Source organism: Diplotaxodon limnothrissa, linkage group LG10 (genome assembly GCF_057381915.1).
Source record: "Diplotaxodon limnothrissa isolate DT_005_m linkage group LG10, D_limnothrissa_male_GT1.1, whole genome shotgun sequence".
In the NCBI taxonomy this organism is placed as follows: Eukaryota; Metazoa; Chordata; class Actinopteri; order Cichliformes; family Cichlidae; genus Diplotaxodon; species Diplotaxodon limnothrissa.
Window position 1 is genome coordinate 14,676,133 of NC_140605.1, and position 18,587 is coordinate 14,694,719.

Here is an 18,587-nt window from a genome sequence, read left to right on the forward strand (position 1 = left end):
GCTATTCGTTGACACCCTGCACACCGAAAAAAATAACACTACTGAAGAGTAACCTCTGCTACCCGTCATAAGTTGTGAGTTTTAAAGTTAAAAAGTAAAACATTTTACATCCAAGCGTCTATTGTAACAAGAGCAATAATTTACCAATGGTCACAGTTTGAAAGTTACGGGGATTTTTGGGCTCTAACGGAACCAGCTGCCGCCGAAATGAACTCGTATCACGTTTTGTCGCTGGTGGGAGAGGGCTCATTTGGACGGGTTTACAAGGGAAGGAGAAAAGGTAGTGGCATGGTAAGCATCTACAGGAGCACAGTTTAGTTTCCTGTTTGTTTAACGACACTGCTTCACATCGTCTCTTCATCTTTGTCCCATGAGGTGGTGGCTCTTAAGTTCATGCCAAAGCTGGGTCGCTCGGAAAACCAGCTACAAAGTCTCAAAAGGGAAATTGAAATTATGAGGGACCTTCGGCATCCCAATATTGTCCAGCTCTTTGACAGTTTTGAGACTGAAACTGAGGTATTCTCCCATTTTCTCAAAACTCTCAAATAAGTTGCTGTCAACTAATTATCTTTACATAATCCCATGATCATTATAACCCCCTATATATGTTAATGACAGGTTGTGATTGTCACTGAGTACGCAGAGGGCCAGCTGTTCCAGATCCTTGAGGATGATGGAAACTTACCAGAGAGCCAGGTTTTCACTGTTTTTACACAACTGAACCAGATGTGAAGCTTTATTTAATGTTACGTTATTAAACTAGTCTTCCCTTCTTTCAAGGTCCGTGCGATTGCCTGCCAGTTGGTCTCTGCTCTGTACTATTTACATTCCCATCGCATTCTTCACCGTGACATGAAACCCCAAAACATCCTGCTAGAAAAAAGCGGTGTGGTGAAGCTCTGCGACTTTGGGTATGTTGATAGTTGCAAAGAAAAAAGTTTCAATCGTTTCTAAAAGAATAAATGACATGATGCAATCTTGCTGTAGGTTTGCCAGAGCGATGAGCGTCTCCACCTTAGTGCTTACTTCTATCAAGGGAACGCCCCTGTACATGTCCCCTGAGCTGGTGGAGGAGAAACCATATGACCACACTGCTGATCTGTGGTCTTTGGGATGCATCCTTTATGAACTCCACACGGGGGCGCCTCCGTTCTACACCAACTCCATCTTCAAGCTAGTGCAGCTCATTGTGAAAGACCAAGTGAAATGGCCAGACACCATGAGCAGCACTTGCACGGTACAGTAAAGCTACACTTTACTCACCTTGTGTTACATTTAGGTTGAAGCCAATATCTTCAATATGTTGCTAGCTTGAAAATTTTAAGCCTGTAAAAGATTATGTTGCAATTATAAGTCCCTTGAAGGGTTTATTGGAGACAAACCTTACACAAATTGTTTCCTAATGCAAAGTCTTCTATATTATTACTATCCAATGATTTCTTTGCAGAGCTTCCTGAAAGGCTTGTTGACCAAAGACCCCCAGAAACGGTTGTCATGGCCAGACCTCTTGTACCATCCCTTTGTTGCTGATGGTGTTCTAGGTGATTCTTAAAACTCCTGATTTTAGTAGAAAGCTTTCAAATGTTAATGACACATTCTCATGTCTGACATTCATGATTTTATTCCCATGTGATGTGTTTGCAGTTTTGCCAGCCACAAATGTGTCCAGGCCCTTGACGGTCACACCCAGCCCTGACATGCTGGCGTTGAAACTCCAACAAGTGGCAGAGAAGACTGTACCAGCTTCTGCAGAAAGCAGATTGTTGCGAAAGGTCAGGGAACAAACAGAAAACTGTAGTAAGAGGAAACCACCAGGAAAGGACAGTGCCAAAGTAAGTAATCAGTAATTATGATTATTTTATTATTTGTAAACGTTTGTATGGTGAGATCAGCGGAGGGCCCTAAACCTGTTTTGTGTGCACTGACAGAAAAATAAGGATGAAAGGGAAAATGGTGCGATGGCAGCAGCAATGTCCCCTAGAGTGTGCAACCCCATGCCCTCTTGTGGCGATGTTTCTGTTACCTCGGGTCAGCTGGATATGATGGCTGCTAATCAAAGCCTCAGACCGAAGATTCAAGCTAGCTCAACATCAAAGCACAGGTGTTAATGAAGGTTCAAAGTAACGATGAGTTATGCTATCATAAACAAATGTGTTTATAGTTCCTTTCTCTACAGGGGTCAGATAAGCATAGACTACGAACGGGAATTTCCCTGTATAGATATCGGGCCGCGACTTGTGCGGAGATGCAGGGAGGAAAGCCACACCTCACAGCGATTGCAGGTCAGAGACAGCTGCCTTTTCCACTCATTAGAAATTATTTACATATTATCTGTCAGTAGAGGATCTGCTTTGATAACACGCACAAAAAAAACTTGCTTTCTTAAATTAATATATTAATATATACCTGACACTGAGTCATTTCTTGTTCTTTCAGAATGTAAACAACAAAGAATACTGGGAGAATCTGGCCCAACTGTCCGATCCAAGCAGACAAACGAGAGAGATATTAGATTACAGCATAATTATATCTCAAATTAAATCAAAGATCCAGGAATTTAAAGCTCAGGTAATGTTTCAGCATTTCATTCGGCGTGAATTTTTTCTTCTTCAAAAGAGTTTTGCATCTACTCCTTTTTTTTCTTTGTTTGGGCAGCTAAAAGGGGGCGTGGTAAAAGAAGTTCAGCAGATTCAGCAACCAATGAGGGTTCTACATAATCTGCTAGTGATGGCCGAGGTTGAGAAGTTGAACGACGTCGGCCGTGAACTTGGGCTACCCCGTGTCCTCTTTGGCCTGATCCAGGATACTGTAGAAAGCTCAGATTTCATTAAGGTTGCTACCCTGGATTGAAACAGTGTTTCACAATGAACTGATCCTGCAACAATGTTTCTCACTTCTACTTTGGTACTTTGTCAGCATCAGCAGAGTATCCCCGTCCTTCAAGAAATGATCACAGTGGTCCTGGTCTACTGGGAGAAGAACTGTGCCTGGGTGGAACAGGAACAAAGGTTTGATGAGTCTTTTTTTCCCTCGCTGAAACTGACTTTGTTCATTTGTGAAATACTCAGTGCATACACACGAGATTCCAACTACAGCAGCTCACCATCTGCTTCTCACGCTTTAGCCTGGAAGAGTTCACAGAGTCCTTCAAAACAATTCTTAGTCAACCAAATCTCAGTCGTCTGGTCGTGAGTACCCACTGACATATTTCAACAGCATCAACCATGTTCAGCATGGTTTACATATAATATCCTGTGTCTGTACCTTTTTGATATGCATTCAGCTGGTCTGTTGTGTGAAACGCTCAATTATCTGTCTTTTAGCCTCTGGCTGCTTGTGTTTTGTCTCTCTTCACACAACACAATGTTGATGTCAAAGTTGATGTGGAGCATCTAGCATCCTTGCTGAAAACTCTGGTCTTGAACCCATGTGAGGTACTGAGCTCATGTAAACCTGGCAGTAATATGAAAGCTTGAAGGGACCTGAAAATGTATGATCCATTTATTTTTCTACATTATCAGCCCCACATTTCTCCACCCTCCGGTTGGGGACTCTGTGATGGCCTGCTGTCTTTGTTCCTAGATGCACTTAATGAGGTCAGACTGCAGATGAAGTTTGGTTAAACATGTATTAGTACAGATATTAGCAACGTATCTGTACTAAATGTCTGTGCTTTCTTGTTTAAACAGCATGAGAATGGCCCTTTGCCCTCGGGTTTAAATGAAGTTTTCTTTCTGAATCTGTGGAAAAAGATCGGTGCTTCCCTAAGAAGTGCAACATCAGACTCTGACTTCTGTTCAGCAAATGGTAATTGTACTCATCCTGTGAAACCCATGATGTCTGAAAACACTTCTAATGAAAAAGCAAACCTTGCTTCTTTGTGTGTGTCTGTTACAGGACTGTATTTCTTTCTCTCTGCTTTACTGTTTGCCTTCTGCAAGGATGCATATTCGTGCATTCCTGTGTTTTGTGATGTTGGATCAGAATGTGTGTACGCTCTTGGCCGCCTGCTGGGCACCGAGTGGTTAGTGTTGAGATGTCTTAATTAAACGAAATAATTTGTATTACAAGCCAGCTGCAATGCCTGGAGCTAACAATAGCATCTTTTATACCCTACAGTCTTCATTTGTTTGCCAAGGGCAATCCTGGGAGGCCCAGGGTGGATCTGAGTCACAACACTTTATCCACACTGAGCTGCCACTTGTTATGTTTTCCATTCGCCCTGGACCTGCCTCCACGCACCATGTCCACAGTTCTCCAGTTGTACGACAGCTGTGGTATTGTTACAAGCCTCCTGCAGGTTAGGGCCTTATTTTGCTCCAATAAAGACCTCGCCGACAAACATAATTCTCTGATGCAACACAGGATAACTCTTGCACTAGTTTTGTGTCTGGCATGCAGTACTGTACACCTGGATGTGTCTGTACTTTTTTAAGAGCACTGTGTTGTTGTTTGTTGTTGCCTGTTTGATGTATGACGAGTTGTCTGTGTGATTTTATTTTTTATTATTATTTTTTTTGTGCTTTGGCAGGTAATTCAAACCCTTCCTCTTCATCTACTGGAGCTGCCTCTCTCCCTTCTGAGCCGCTTGCTGCTGTGTGATCCCCCCCGCTCAATTGACCACCTCACAAAAGCAGCTTCTTGCTTTTTCTTGCCATCCTGGGACGATCAGCTCCCTGCCTCCAGCCGTCAGAGTCCTCCAACCAGAACTGCCTGCTCTCTGCTCCCCGAACTCCTGCAGCTGGAAATTCTGTGGGAAGCTGCTGTGGAGCTCCTCACTCTATTGTCTGGGATAGCCCGTTGTCCCTCCTGCCCACTGCAACTTTATGTAGAAACCTCAGTGCTGCAGCATGCACTGGCTCACTCGTATGAGCAGATCAGGGCTGCCACGTGTAGATTTTTAGGAAATTTGGATCCATTCAGGCCTCTCACACAACACACCCTAAAACCTGACATTTTCAAAGCCATGATAAACTGCCTTAATGATTCCTGCATGCCTGTCCGGCAGGTTGCTTGCCGGTCAGTTGGAAACTGGTTGGGCTATATTGCAGCTGGGCTGCATATGGACAGACCCAGTGAAAAGGGGATACATAGAGGGAGATGGTGCATAGAAAAGCAACAAAATAAACAGACGTACTCAGATATTGAGGCAGCAAGTGATTTGGAAACATTAAGAGAGCAGAGAATGGAGGAGGAAGAAAGAAGGTGGACACATGAAGCCAGGAGGACAGTGGCCATGCTGGTAACTCTAATCTATGATCCTGATGCCCTCACACGTCGTCACTGCTGCGCCGCCCTGGGAAACCTGCTAAATGTTGATGGAGCCATATCCTTGTTGCTGGAGGAAAATGTGCCCAGCTTACTTCTAAGAACTGCATGCACAGATTACCACAGTGCAGTGAGAGAAGCTGCCATAGGATCTTTATACCTGTACAGCCAGCAGGATGCCATGCGTCAGGTAACGAGCAAGTCACAGCATCGCACATGCTCACATTACAATAAAACAATCTCTGTTTGGAGAATTTGGTGCTTTTGAAATAGTTCATTTTTACTTTTTAATTAGAAAAGCAGAAAACAGTTCACACCTCCTGGTATTGAATTTAAAGCTGTGCTCTTACGCCCAGAGCTTGTTCTGTCCTTTAGATAAATTTTGTTCACTGTTTAATCTTTCACAAGTCAGTAACACACTTTGAAACACACATTTATTGATTTATTTAGATTATTGCTCTTCTTTTGCATTCATTCAAAGGTCCTGATGTCTCTTGATGCCAGTAAGAAGCTTGTTCAGGCTTCACAACATGCTCCTCCACAGTGTGACTATCAGCGGCTCATTGGACAGCTGACTGCACCAGAAAAGTCAGCAGCTTAAAAACCTGCTCCCTGTTTAACTTTACAGCAACATATTTGTCTGAAGCCATGTGTTAGTGAACGACCGAGTCCCCGTTTATGAATCAAAATAAAACTGTTTTACTGTTTAACGTCTCGGTTTGTGACAGCAAGCTGTTCTAATTTCACGAGAAAAAGGAAACGATGTAACTTCGTAAAAATCACGGTAGGTTTTCTTTTTCATCGATAAAATTGTCATAACAATAATTCAGTCTGTATAAAAGTGGCGAATGAGGAGTTTCATTCATTTCTGAGTTATGAGTATTTCTGCTGGCACCGCAGCGTGCTGTCGATTTTTGGAAAGCTTTTGTTTAGGTGTAGCGAACATTATTGATGGATTTTAAAAATGTTCCATATGCAGATCAACATGTGAATTTAGAGGCATTCGCATTTCAAAGCCCTTCGAGGTCTTCTAGAAGTCTGTGAATTTGGGCTAAATAAAGTGGAAAACAACGAAGCCGAATTTCCGAGGACTGGACGTCGAAAGCGTTTTTATGTGGTTTTATGTTAAATGTTGTATCGACTAAACTAGAAGAGATCGATACCCATGAAAGTTTTCAGTCCTCTCTGTATAACCGTCTGTCAGCTGTCTGCTCAGCGGGGCAGGGTGAGAAAAGAAGCGCTTGTCAGTGTCTGTCGGGCCCTGACCGGGCTTTACTTTGATTTCCCTTAAAAAAAATAAATAAATAAAATGAAAACCCCGCGGATTTATTAAATCCAAAAACCAAGCACTTATTTTCACGCTCAGGCCGCAGATTGTACTTCGGATAACGCAGACAAAAAATAAAAATAAATCCCAGTAAAAGCACCAAAAAGAAAAAGCACAGCGGGCCAAGTTGATGATACACTTTATTTTTTTTTAAAAGCAAAAAGATTGACATCAGACGAAGTTAATTTGTATCTATGATAAAATTGCGTTAAAAACACAACGCGCTAAATGTGCTGTTAGTACACACTTTTGGTTTAACCATCGGGATTGATAGTGCACCGCAGGGGGCTAAAAAAAAAAAAAAGAAGCACCAATTAAACCCCATAAATAATTACGATAGTTTCGCTGTTATATTCAAGATTGTCTTAAAATAAATATGCATAGAAAAACAACTATCCTTGGTATAAGCATGGAGCAAATGACAGTAACAATGATTATTTGCTTATATGAAAAAAAGAATTGAGACCTCTTACACCAAAGCTAAAGCTGCAAAAGCTTTAAGAAACAAAAAAATTAGGATTTTTTTCCCCAATAATTTTATAGAAAGAAAAGGTTAACACACTCCACTCCCTGAACATACAAAAGTTGTTACAAATTAGTGCAGATCAGCCAGAGGCCTATAAAACTTATTGCTTTAACAAGCAGTTTAGAGAGAGAATTATTTCTGAAACCCTAAATTTTCTATTCCAGAGAGTACATTTATGCAAAGGCATGCAGAGGAAGGCTGTTAGAATGATACTAGTTACAATATTTGTACACATTTGGAAATAAAGAAAAAAACAACAGTTTTATATGAGGAAACCCTGCAAGCTTCAAGTCTGTAATCTCCTCCCATGATTATCTACTGATGTTTGTAGAACTGGCGGATTAACATGTATCCTGAGCTGCAAAACAGATTGTACATTTTGCAAAATGCGAGGGAAGAATATCTTACTGCCACCACATGATAAAATGTTACACATTTAAAAATAATATGAAAAAAAACAGTTTTGGTCACAGAATGCATAATGCCGACATTATTTGAAGCCATTGCTAAAAGAAAGATAGCAAAGGTTATATTTGTTACATTTAAAGGGATGAAAATTAAACAAATGTAAATACAGAAGACAAAGTAATGTTTCCAACAAAGCTGGCTAAAATACTCTAAACATACAAATAAAATAATTCTGTTATTGACTGAAATAAACTGGAAGCAAATCAAATGTTTTACAGAAAAACAAACAACAAAATACACAATAAAGTTTCACGACTCTTTTGTACGTTAGCCGCTCTTTCTGCAATTGTAAAAGTCAAAGGATATTCAAGGTCAGTTCTAATAATTTTAGTATTAATGCCAATTAGTTTTTGCTGTTGCATAAACGCAGTTGATTTGAAATATTTGTCCACACTGAAATATCAACACCCAATAACGTGATCCAGCGACTGAGCATGAAAATAATTAAAAAAGAAAGAAAAAAAAACCCTCAAACAAACATGAGTTTCTATTGCTGACATCAATTTTAACGTAAGGCTATTACAAATATAAAACCTGCATAATGAGTTACATTACTTCTGAAATTACCTTATTTCAATAGTAGATTCACGAAGTGCGAGAGCTATCGAAAATGATTGTCATCTTAAAGCATTGCTATGCCACAGTGCCGGCTCAAGTGATTCGAGTACGAAAGCGATGGAAGAATTGGATAGTGTTGATTTAAAATGTAAAAAAGATTTCATATTAGCAAAGCATGCTTTTAACCCCTCGCTACAGAAAAAAAAAGAAAAAAAATTAACATTTGATTCAGGACAAACTTAAAGACAGAAAGAGCTGCTGATTCTCCCTGTTACGCTCTCTCTAAGTGTACTCGCAGAAGCTTGGTGTTACGCTGTTGTGTCCTGCTTAAGCCTTTGGCTACGGGCCTTGTAAACTTCAATCAGCAGGTCTTTAACGTACTGGATTTCACGTTCTACGGACTCTGCTTTGTCCCGGAGCTCCCGGTTCCTCCCTTCAAGGCAGTGCAGTTGTTCCTCCAAAGAATCGAGCTCCGCCCTTTTTCGCTGGCGATACCTGCATCGACCAAAAACGAAGACTCTGTGAAAATGTAAACTCGTGAAACTTTGATAACATTGACATTTCATCGAGAAGAATCTCACCTGTGAGCGGCAGTTTTGTTCTGATCTCTTTTCTTTTGTTTGCGCTCCCCGCCTTCACCTGGAATGATGTCCACTTCGTATTTCATTGCACAGTGGTCTTCCTTCAGCCGACATGCTTGTCTGTGCCCCGAAGATTCCAGGTTCAAACTATCCCTAGCCATTAAAAGACACTCTGGGCCCTGATCCTCAAGGAAATTACAGTGTAGATCATGCTGAGCTTTCTGTAGACTCTCTGTTTTCACCTGCTCGTTGATGTTGCCCAAGAAGCTATGGTAGGCCTCAGACTGTGATGTTGTTGGAAGATAACAACCTTCGCTGCTCTCGGCTTTCCAAGAAACGGTGGCTTTTGTCACCTCCACACTAGTTTTGATACTGTTCAGCACATCACTGTTACCAGCACCTCCACTGACTTCCCTCATGCTATACATCAACAGATCCTCTTTCTTATGGGGGACCTCCAGTGATCCACCAAAGCCAAATCCACCACCAACAATCTTCCCACCACCTATCACATCTTGAGTGAAACAGCAATTTTTCTCTTCTTTTGGTATAACAGCACATCGTCTGAGCTCAACCGCACTACCCAAGCAGTAGCTTTTCCCTACCAACTGGTCGTCCTCTACACAGCCATAATTACCTGTAAGGGTCACAGCTGAGTTACCTGAGTTACTTCCTTTGGAACTCAACAAACTGCTGTCATAGCCTTCGCTGAACCTCGAACCATCAGGAACTCTTTTCCTACCACACCCACTGGGTCGACTGCAGCTATATGGGGCGTGTCTTGGAATTTTGGAGCGCCCAATGGGCCCGCCACAGATGCTGAGCAAGTCCAGTTCTCCGGTTGCCAAGGTAACAAGAAGTGGGCTGGATTCCGATTGGTTGGATGTAGCGTATGATGCGTATGGCAGCTGAGTGAATGGCGGAGGACCCGCAGGCAGTGGACCCCTGTCGCATTTTCCCAGCCTCGGCCCTTTCTCGGGCAGTGGCTCAGACAGGAAGTAGTCCTCTAGTTGGGCGAGTTCCTCTTGCAGCAGAGAGGTCATGACCTCCAAGTCAGAGGGCACCTGGATATCATTCTGAAGGGGTGAAGGGGGAAGGGAGGCATTAGTAGAGGAGGGAGGGGAAGGAGGGTTTGGGAGGTACGAGGAGAAATCCACTTCTTCCGTCATCCAGTCAGTGTTACCATCACCTATTGAGGAGGGGGGAAAAATTGCATCGGTTACAAGATGTTTGTCGGAAGGAAATAATGCTGCTAAAAAAAATAAAATAAAAAAATAACGTTCATGCAAAAAAAAAAAAAAAATCCATCAGTGCACGAAGCAGTTTCCCAAAATAACAATCAGATTTATAATAATAATAATAAAGGCAAATCAGATTGGGGGGTTTTGCCGATAAAGTTGCAGCGTTTTAATATAACAGACGTAGCTAGTTTATTACTTACTGCTCAAGAAGGACGAATGTGCTGCAGTGCCGAGCCCACCTGAAATGAGGAAAAATATAAAAAAGCGTACACGCTGCAACTCACCAATTAAGTGCTGACTCTCCTCTGACACCTCCCCCCTGCACCCCTGTGATTGGCTGTGGTTAGCCTGTGGGTGAGAGAGAGCGAGGGGGTCTGCCGGGCAGACACGAAGAGTCTTCCAAACAGGCACTGATGTTGCCATCATTTTGTCTGTTGGTGCTTTGATTCAGTCCAAGTCCAAGCATATGCTGAGAGCAAGCAGGGTCTGAGAGATGGGCCACAGTGAGCAGGTCTGGGTGAGCATAATGAAACCTAGAGGGTAAGCAGAAAGAAAAAAAGGGGGATCAGATATATCTGAGAAAGATACGGCGTACTCAGTCGACTAATGGGGATCATCAGATGGGATTCTGTCTGTGCTGCCCTCTGCAAGTTTCTCTGCATGGTTTTAATGAGAGGCAACAAAGAAAAAATCACTTTCTGGTCCTCACTTAATTCATTTTCACACAAATACACTTTTTCATCTTTTAAACAAAAAGGCTTTACAGTAAATACCAAATACTGAAAAGCAGAAAAGTACATTATTCCCAAAACCAAGCCTCAGATGTGACACAGTGGGTGATAGAAAAGTGGGAGCAGTGTCCTGTGGGCTTTAATCTGGCTCAAAGCAAAATTAACCTGACGTCCTCAAAACACGTGGGACCCAGTGACGCTGTCAAGGGCCCAACTGTTGACAAGAAGCACCACAAGAGCTACCTCTACTCTGTAGGTGAGCTGCCCTGCTGGTCAAAGAGGATGAATGCTGATGAGCTGCTTCCAATCGCATGTTCCTTTTAAAATTAATTACCAATTCTTTTTTTTAATCACTTAAACAGATTGGACTCGATTACAGCAATGAGAGCTAAATTAAACATTGAAAGATTAAACGCTGGAAGTGACAGACGTGATGTATCTCCAGTTAGTGCACAGACTGAAGGCAATACATTTAGAGTAGAGGAAAAATCAATAAAAAATCAAACTAAAACTGACCACAAAGCAACCACAATCAGTCAAACTCCATGAGTGATCGTAGTTTAAAAATAAAAAATAAAAAAGAAGAAAAAAGATGTTTGAATTTGTCAAAAAGGTTCATTTAAAGCGACGAAACCAAACAAGATGTAGCCACTTTACACCAAAATGATAACAACAACAACAGCAACAACAAAACAGCTCTATGTACAGCCAGTAGAGAGACTTTCACTTACTCCATTCTTGCAGAAAAAATTGTAGAGCACTTGGGGGTGCGTTGCTAAAGCAAAGCACGACGACTTTTCGGGTCCAACAACTTAACAAAAGATTAAAGAGCCATATTTCAGCTCGGAATATCCTAGACAAGGCAAACAGAGAGAGGTGCTGCTTTGTTGTGGTCGACCTGTAAACTGAGGAGCCGCTTAATTGTGACAAAGCATCACTTCATTCACACCTAGCAACCGACTGCGTCACCGGGGTAAACCAGGCTCCTCCGCGCGTGCAGATCCCTCCGCCCCCTCCCTCCGCGGCTCACCCAAGGACGTCCCACACTCTCGCTGCCCACACTTTTATAAAAGTATTGAGCTACTTTTTTGTTGTTGTTTCTGTAAAAGTAACACAGCTGCTCATTCAGGTGAGTAATGCTATTATTTATAGTAATAAATATATAGATAATAAATATACTAATAAAAAAGAAAATACTAAATTCAAACTGTGCAATTCAAGATACAAGTAACAACTGGTTTAAAAAGGGAATCTGAAAAGTAGCCTTTTAGCTAGACATTGTGCTAGTTTTTAAGCTCTAAAGGGTATAACCTCGTCTTTAAATTAAATAACGAAGTGAGAGGATTTGGTTTACGCGAACGCGATCTGTCGAGAAAACTACAGCTCAGACACTGTACTTTACAATAAGGCGTGCCGCTGTTTTGCTTAAAGCGCTATATGGCTCATAACACACTTTGTTGTTTAGAAGAAGTCTGTTGCATCTCCGTTGCATCAGTGGTCCACGAACAGTACCATTGGCTGCACGGGCTCAGACTGTCGTTCTGTGATTGGCTCAAAACGGCTACTTCTGAAATATGATTGGTCGGTGGTAGGCAAGGCAAAGCACCACCGTGTTGTCATCTTTCTCTCTCCCTCTGTCTGCAGTGCAGACTGTGCACATGTTTCATGTCAACAAACCGGGCGTGGAGGTCGGTGCTGCAGTTTTTGAAAGCAGAGAATATCGTTGACACTTTGTGATACAGTTTAAACAAACTCAGACACTGATACAGCATTCAGCTTGTAATGACTTAATCTGGCCGATTATGTCGCGATAACTAATGAACATGCAGCATATATCATTTATTACATAATTTAAATTAGAAAGTACTTAGAATTACATAATTGCTAGTCACCGTTGTGGATGTAATGTCTCTGTTTTATTCGTTTATTTTAATTTAGCTTGCAACTACTCTATTGTGATTATGTCTCATTTCACTTTTATTTTGTTGACTTGTTCATTTGTCTACCCAAAGCTTCCCAGGTGCAAAATTACACTAAGTCAGTGAATAATGGAAGATAAATTATTCATCCCTTGTGGTTGGCTGTCAGCCTAATACACTTTGCGAATCCTTATTTTTGTGACTAATTTGGTGAGACACAGCTGGTGGAACTAAATGAAGTTACTGGTAATGACTGTCAATTACATTTATGTTAGGAATAAAGCTTTGTTTTCCTCCTTTCAGCAAATCCCGAAGCTGAGCAAGTGTGCTGTTCTCCTGTTGCTATAGTAATAGCGGACACTGCCCCCTATTTTAGACTTGTTGTCTGGTTGCTGTTGCCATGGGATTTGCATCTCTCTCTTTTTCCCTTTCTCTCTCTCTCTCTCTCTCTCTCCCCCTACTGTTTTCCTTTTACCTCACATTTGTTTTGGCACTCCTAACAACCCAGCCATTCTCCATCCTATTTGCTGAGTTGCATTTCTGTTACTCTATCATTTTACCAAAACCAACAGGTTTATTTCCAGCTTTGCTGAATTAATAAATTGATTTGGCACTATGATTTAGCCTCTAATAGATTTGTCCACAGAGAAGCATGTCTGTGCATTGAGTGAACATCTGAAAGTCGAATCGATCGCACAGAATCACATTATCCAGGATGGCTCCAGGGGAAGTTGTTTTCACACCAAGTGAAACATGTTCTTTGAAAAAGACCAGATGAAATTGAATTTGAGTGAAATGTCCCAAGTCTAATATACGCTGTCCGTCTGTGTCGATCTGATGCCTTTAAAAGGATGGCCCTGTTACAGCGGCGCTATTCAGCAAAACGCCCACCATGTGGTTGTTACCATAGGAGTGGAGCTCTGAGAGATTTGTAGAAAGGCAGCCTGATGCAATCGAGATAAATGTGGTCGTAATGGAGACCAGATTGAGATACTAGTAGCTGGTGAAGTTGGCAGGTCTCCCGGGAAAATCGCTGACTGCTCTCTCTGTCTGTATTAATTGGTCCACTGAGGGATTCCTGTTTGCGCATCATGAGAGAAATCTAAGGTGCTCCTTATGACAGCATGGCTGGATTTCCCTGCAGTCTCCACTATTAAGTACAGTTTCCTCTGTCATTATTTAGGAAGACATGTAAAATGTGTTATTTGCGCAGCAAAACACCTTCATGTCTCCCCCTCCTTCCTCTGGAAAATCTTAACAACCTCAGTATCCATTTGCAAAAACTGGAATAGATAAACTTTCCGACTTGTTAAAACAACACAGGAAAACGAGCCAAAGTAAACAACTCTGGCTCAAACTAGACTTCAGATACTCTTGAAATATTTATTGTCGGTTTTTCTATAGCGGGAGTTGGAAGTCCATCACTCGATACCCAAATTCATTGTCTGAATATTGTGGATGAGCAGAGAAGTCAGAAAAGTCAATGCTGCATGCCAAGTGCATGTATGGCACGTTAGTAAGGGTTACACCATCATTTCATCATCATCTCTCTCAGAATTTATTGTCCTCAACTTTTGCCCCTCTTTGAACATACGAAGAAAACATGGAATTCAGTTACGACTTGTGAATGGAAGCCTCTCAGAGGGGATTTGTGGACGTTTCTGTGTGTGTTCAGCCTGCTGATCACTTGAATTTGTTTTTCGGTTTGCCGTGAAAACATGTAATCAAGTCTCAGGAAAGTGACAAGCATAGTATAATTTTTCATTCACGGATGTTTAAAGCAACTTCATTTGCATTCAGCTGTGACAGATAGGAACCAGTCAGTCATAGGGTTCTGTTTATTTGCTATTCCTCAAGGACTTCGTGGTATATTAGAGGTGTTTGATGTAAAGAACTCACTACAGCATCTGCTTTGTCTTCCTGTGGGATCTCACAGCTTTTAGTAGATCACTCATACCTAACTCCAACTTCTGAAAGCATGTTGAATGAAGCCGTGCGTGGCATACAGTGTAAGGTCTGTAAAAGAAAACAGTGCTACAATAACAGCAGGACAACAAAGAAAGTAAACGAATTGTTGCATATCACAGCTTTTTATTCATACTTATTGTCCGTGCATCACTTGTGTTCTCCAGAATTTCAGCTCTTTAAGCAAATGGGTCCCAAGTGGTTCCTCTGTGTCATTTACAGCACTCAGGCTGTGTGATGCTGCGCTGCAGAAACATTTAAAACCCCTGAGGCTCAGCGTCTGTCACCTATGAGTTTTACACAGCCGATAACCATCCAGGCCATATGCTTCGTGCTCATGAAAAAACTTAAACTGTTCACTCATCAGAGCTTAAGTTAACTCGTGCTGAACTTTGAATTCTAATTGTTAGTTTGGTAAGGCATGTTAACACTAGTTTACAATGTTATCTTCCATTGTTTGACTGTTTGTCATGGGGTCTCTGCTTTCTGCAAAGTCACTTTATTTAACAGTATATTTGCAAGCAAACAGTCCTTTACTTTGATGTGGAGCATAAGACAAAGTGTTAAGTGTTAAGCAACATAAAGACAAAAGAAATGCATCCACTCACTGACCACTTTATTAGATGCACTTTACTAGTTGGAACCCCCATTTTTTAAAATTCTTTGTTTCGATTCAACAAGGTGCTGCAAACATATTGACATGACAGCATCACACAGTTTAGCAGTTTTAAGGCTGCACAACCACGATGTTATTCTTCACGTCCCAAAGACGCTCTACTGAACTGAGATCTGGTGGCTGTGAAGGCCATTTGCATACAGTGAACTCATTTTCATGTCCAAGAAACCAGTTTGAGGTTATTTGACATTTTTCATGATATTTTTTCCCCATTCAAAGCATCCATCAGAAGATGCGTATGCTGTGGTCCCAAAAGAATGGCTATGGTCAGCAGCAATACTCTAGTAAGCTGTCGAGTTTAACTCATGCTTACTTGGTACTAAGTTGTCCAAAGTGTGCTTTTACCTCATTACAACACTACAGGCAGCCTAAACTGTTGAAACAGGACATAATGGATCCATGCTAACACATTGTCTACACCAAATTATGACCCTACCCTCTAAATGTGGCAGCAGAAATTACGACTCCTCAGAACAGGCAACACATTTCCAATCTGCTGTTGTCTGATTTTGTCAAAATCCAAATTGTAGCTTCAGTTTTCTGACTGACATCTTTTGCGGTCCCATTTGCTTCAAGGTTTGGCACGTTCATTCAGAGATATTCCTCTGCATATCTCAGTTGTAATAAGTGGTTATCTGAGTGATTCTTGTCTTTCTATTAGCTTGAAGCAGTCAGATTGTGCTCCTCTGCCTTCTTGCTTCAACCAGCCATTTTTACCCAGAGAACTGAGGCTCACTGCATGTTTTCTCTTTTTCAGATGATTCTCTGTAAACCCTAGAGATGGTTAGAGAGATGTTGGAAAATTCCAGTAAATCAGCAGTTTCTGAAATGCTGATACCAGCCCATCAGGCATCAATAATCATACCATGGTCAAAGTCACCTAAATCACATTTTTTCCTCATTGTGATAGTCAGCTGGAACTTCAGCAGGTCGTCTCGGTCATCTCGACATGCCTAAATGCATTGATTTGCATGTAATTGGCTGGTTAAATATGTGGGTTAACATTTAGTTGAGCAAATGAACCTTTAAAGAAAAACAAGTGACCAGCGAGTTTAATTCTGCATCTAAAAATCGGAGCAGCAGCATATTTAATTTATGTCATGTTCCAGGTATGTGCTGATATTTTCCTGTTGATGAAGAGTGATGTAATAGCTTGACTTTCTAAAAAGAATTTTTTTCATACCTGCAATAGCACTAAAGAGCCTGTTTTAAGGTAGTGAAAATACTACTAGAGGTGCAGAACATTTCAAATTAAATTGAATTATTCTTGAAACACCGCTACATTGTATCCAACTTAAACCTGTCAGCTGACCTTAATACGGGAAGTCATGTCACGCAAAGTTTAACTTATTCAGTTTTTCTTACTCACTGCTTAATGGTCATTTTCATCAGTAATATTTCTAAACATTGTTAAAAGTGGTTATGATGCTGATATTTTTTGGCATAATTTAACCGTAACTGTTACAACATGACCAGTTTTTATGGTTTCTTCATTCTGTTTCTACAGTTTCTTCAGTTTTTTCTATTTTTTTCTGCTTTTCTTCATACGATTCTTTCACATCATTATATATCACTTCCTTCTCTTTTTTTTTTCACCTTATGCATGTCTTTATTCCTTTATTGTACTTTGTCACATTTGGCTTGTAACTCCTGATTTTTCCTCAGCATTTCATGAAGTGCACGCTTTTTATGTGTTTCCATCATCACTTCTCTTTATGCATGTCACCATTTCTCAGAACCTAAACTGTATATCGGTCCATATTTTCTCCAGGTGTTCCTTCTCCTCCTCTGTTTCAGTGTTTTTGTCTTTTGCTTTGTTATAAAATACTCACAGTTCTGTATTTTTCCTCTCGGAGTCTTGGAGAATACTCTGCATTTCTCTCTGTGTTTCTTCCTGTTGTTCCCTCTCTTTCTTTTTTCTGCATTTCAGTGTTACTTTGTAGTGCTTCATCAAACATTACTTGCAACCCTTCTTCTTTTTTTCCCCATGTCTTGGAGCTTACACTGCAGTATTCAGTGTATTTCCTCCTGTTGTTCCTTCTCTTTGTGCATTTCTGTATTCTTTGCAGTGCATTTTTTCAAGCTCCCTCTCTCACCCGCTCCCTTTTTACTGTCTGAGTGTGTCGATTCACTTTTCCCGTTGAGCTTGGCTGGCACACCTGTTTTCAATCAGGAGTTACCTGTGCATAAAAGAACCAGCTCTTCATCAACTCATCACCAGCTTGTTACAGCATGCAGTACAATAGCTAGTCTAGCTCTAGGAAGTCTTGTTGACTATTTTCTCCATCTGCTTTGGATCCCCTCTGGTATTCTCGTCTGCATTCCCTTGTTCAGGGGAACAAACAGTCTCTGTGAAAAGAAAACCTGTCTGCAAGAAAACTCACTTGTGGACACTCGCCTACCTGCCCACTCAAACCTCTTATGTAATAAAACTAGTGAGGCTGGTACCTCTCTCAATGCTTGCTTATGGGTCCAAAAACCTTACCAGTTATGACAGTTATGATAAACGGAACCAAAATCTGTGTCCATTATGGTGGGAGACGTGTAATGTCTGTTAAATAGGGAAATTCTGATTGAAAGTTGTGGCCACTGTTTTAAAGGAGGGAATGTGGATGGGACTAGATGACCTTCAGCAAATATTTCCTTTAGGGCCTCTGTGGTGTCTCCGAAGTGCAGACACATGACTCATCAGACTAGGCAAGTTTTTTATTTTTATTTTTTTTAACTTCTGTTGTCCAATTTTGATGAGCCTGTGTGAACTAAAGCTTCACTTTCCAGTTCTTAGCTGACAGAAGTGGCACATAGCGTGGTCTTGTGCTGCTCAAACCCATCTGCCTAATTAGTGGTTATTTAAGATACCGTTGCCTAGGGCTGTTCGATATAACGATATATATCGGATGACGACATAAAGACGTCTATCGTTTCATTTTACGCTATCGTTTGTTTCGTGGTGTCGCAAAATAAACTGTTTACGGCAATATTTTTTCATCGTTTTGATGGTCACTGTAGTGGCTATATTAATTTCTTAAAGTTTTCTCTTTCTCTTATATTTTATATAACCACACTACAGACGGACAAGCGCCTGTTTTTATGCGTTGTCGTTAGCAACAAGACGGTAACACCATAGCGTGTCCGCTTGTTTATGTTCCACACAAACCTTTCACAATAAAGCTCAAGATCCTGTTGAGACTTTTCAAAATAACTTGAATCACGTGAAAGAGCAGATTATTTACGGATGAGAAGTAAAAAAAAGAGCCGCCAGGTGCTAAAAAATAAACCTTAGACTTAAACGTTAGAACAGGCTTTTCCCCGCAGCACGCCGTGTAA

At 41.1% G+C, this 18,587-nt stretch overlaps 2 protein-coding genes across 3 annotated transcripts; one reads left to right on the top strand and one right to left on the bottom strand.

The window, feature by feature from the left end:
• The first annotated feature begins 207 nt into the window (after positions 1–207).
• stk36 (serine/threonine kinase 36 (fused homolog, Drosophila)) lies at positions 208–5,869 on the top strand. Its single transcript, XM_085363645.1, has 20 exons — positions 208–291; positions 376–516; positions 619–696; positions 781–911; positions 988–1,237; positions 1,448–1,541; positions 1,645–1,832; positions 1,929–2,101; positions 2,177–2,282; positions 2,437–2,568; positions 2,656–2,832; positions 2,917–3,008; positions 3,125–3,188; positions 3,324–3,434; positions 3,522–3,596; positions 3,690–3,807; positions 3,898–4,024; positions 4,120–4,300; positions 4,532–5,458; positions 5,750–5,869. Exons 1-20 carry the CDS (start codon positions 208–210, stop codon positions 5,867–5,869), a joined length of 3,369 nt encoding a protein of 1,122 aa, XP_085219771.1.
• Positions 5,870–8,455: 2,586 nt separating this feature from the next.
• atf5a (activating transcription factor 5a) lies at positions 8,456–10,395 on the bottom strand. 2 transcript variants are annotated; one of them, XM_085363647.1, is made up of 3 exons: positions 10,254–10,395; positions 8,729–9,917; positions 8,456–8,642 (listed from the first exon to the last, which is right to left on the bottom strand). In XM_085363647.1, exons 1-3 carry the CDS (start codon positions 10,393–10,395, stop codon positions 8,456–8,458), a joined length of 1,518 nt encoding a protein of 505 aa, XP_085219773.1. The 2 variants fall into 2 exon arrangements, with proteins under 2 accessions (XP_085219773.1, XP_085219772.1); XM_085363646.1 differs by having other exon boundaries at positions 10,170–10,395.
• Between the last annotated feature and the right edge of the window lie 8,192 nt (positions 10,396–18,587).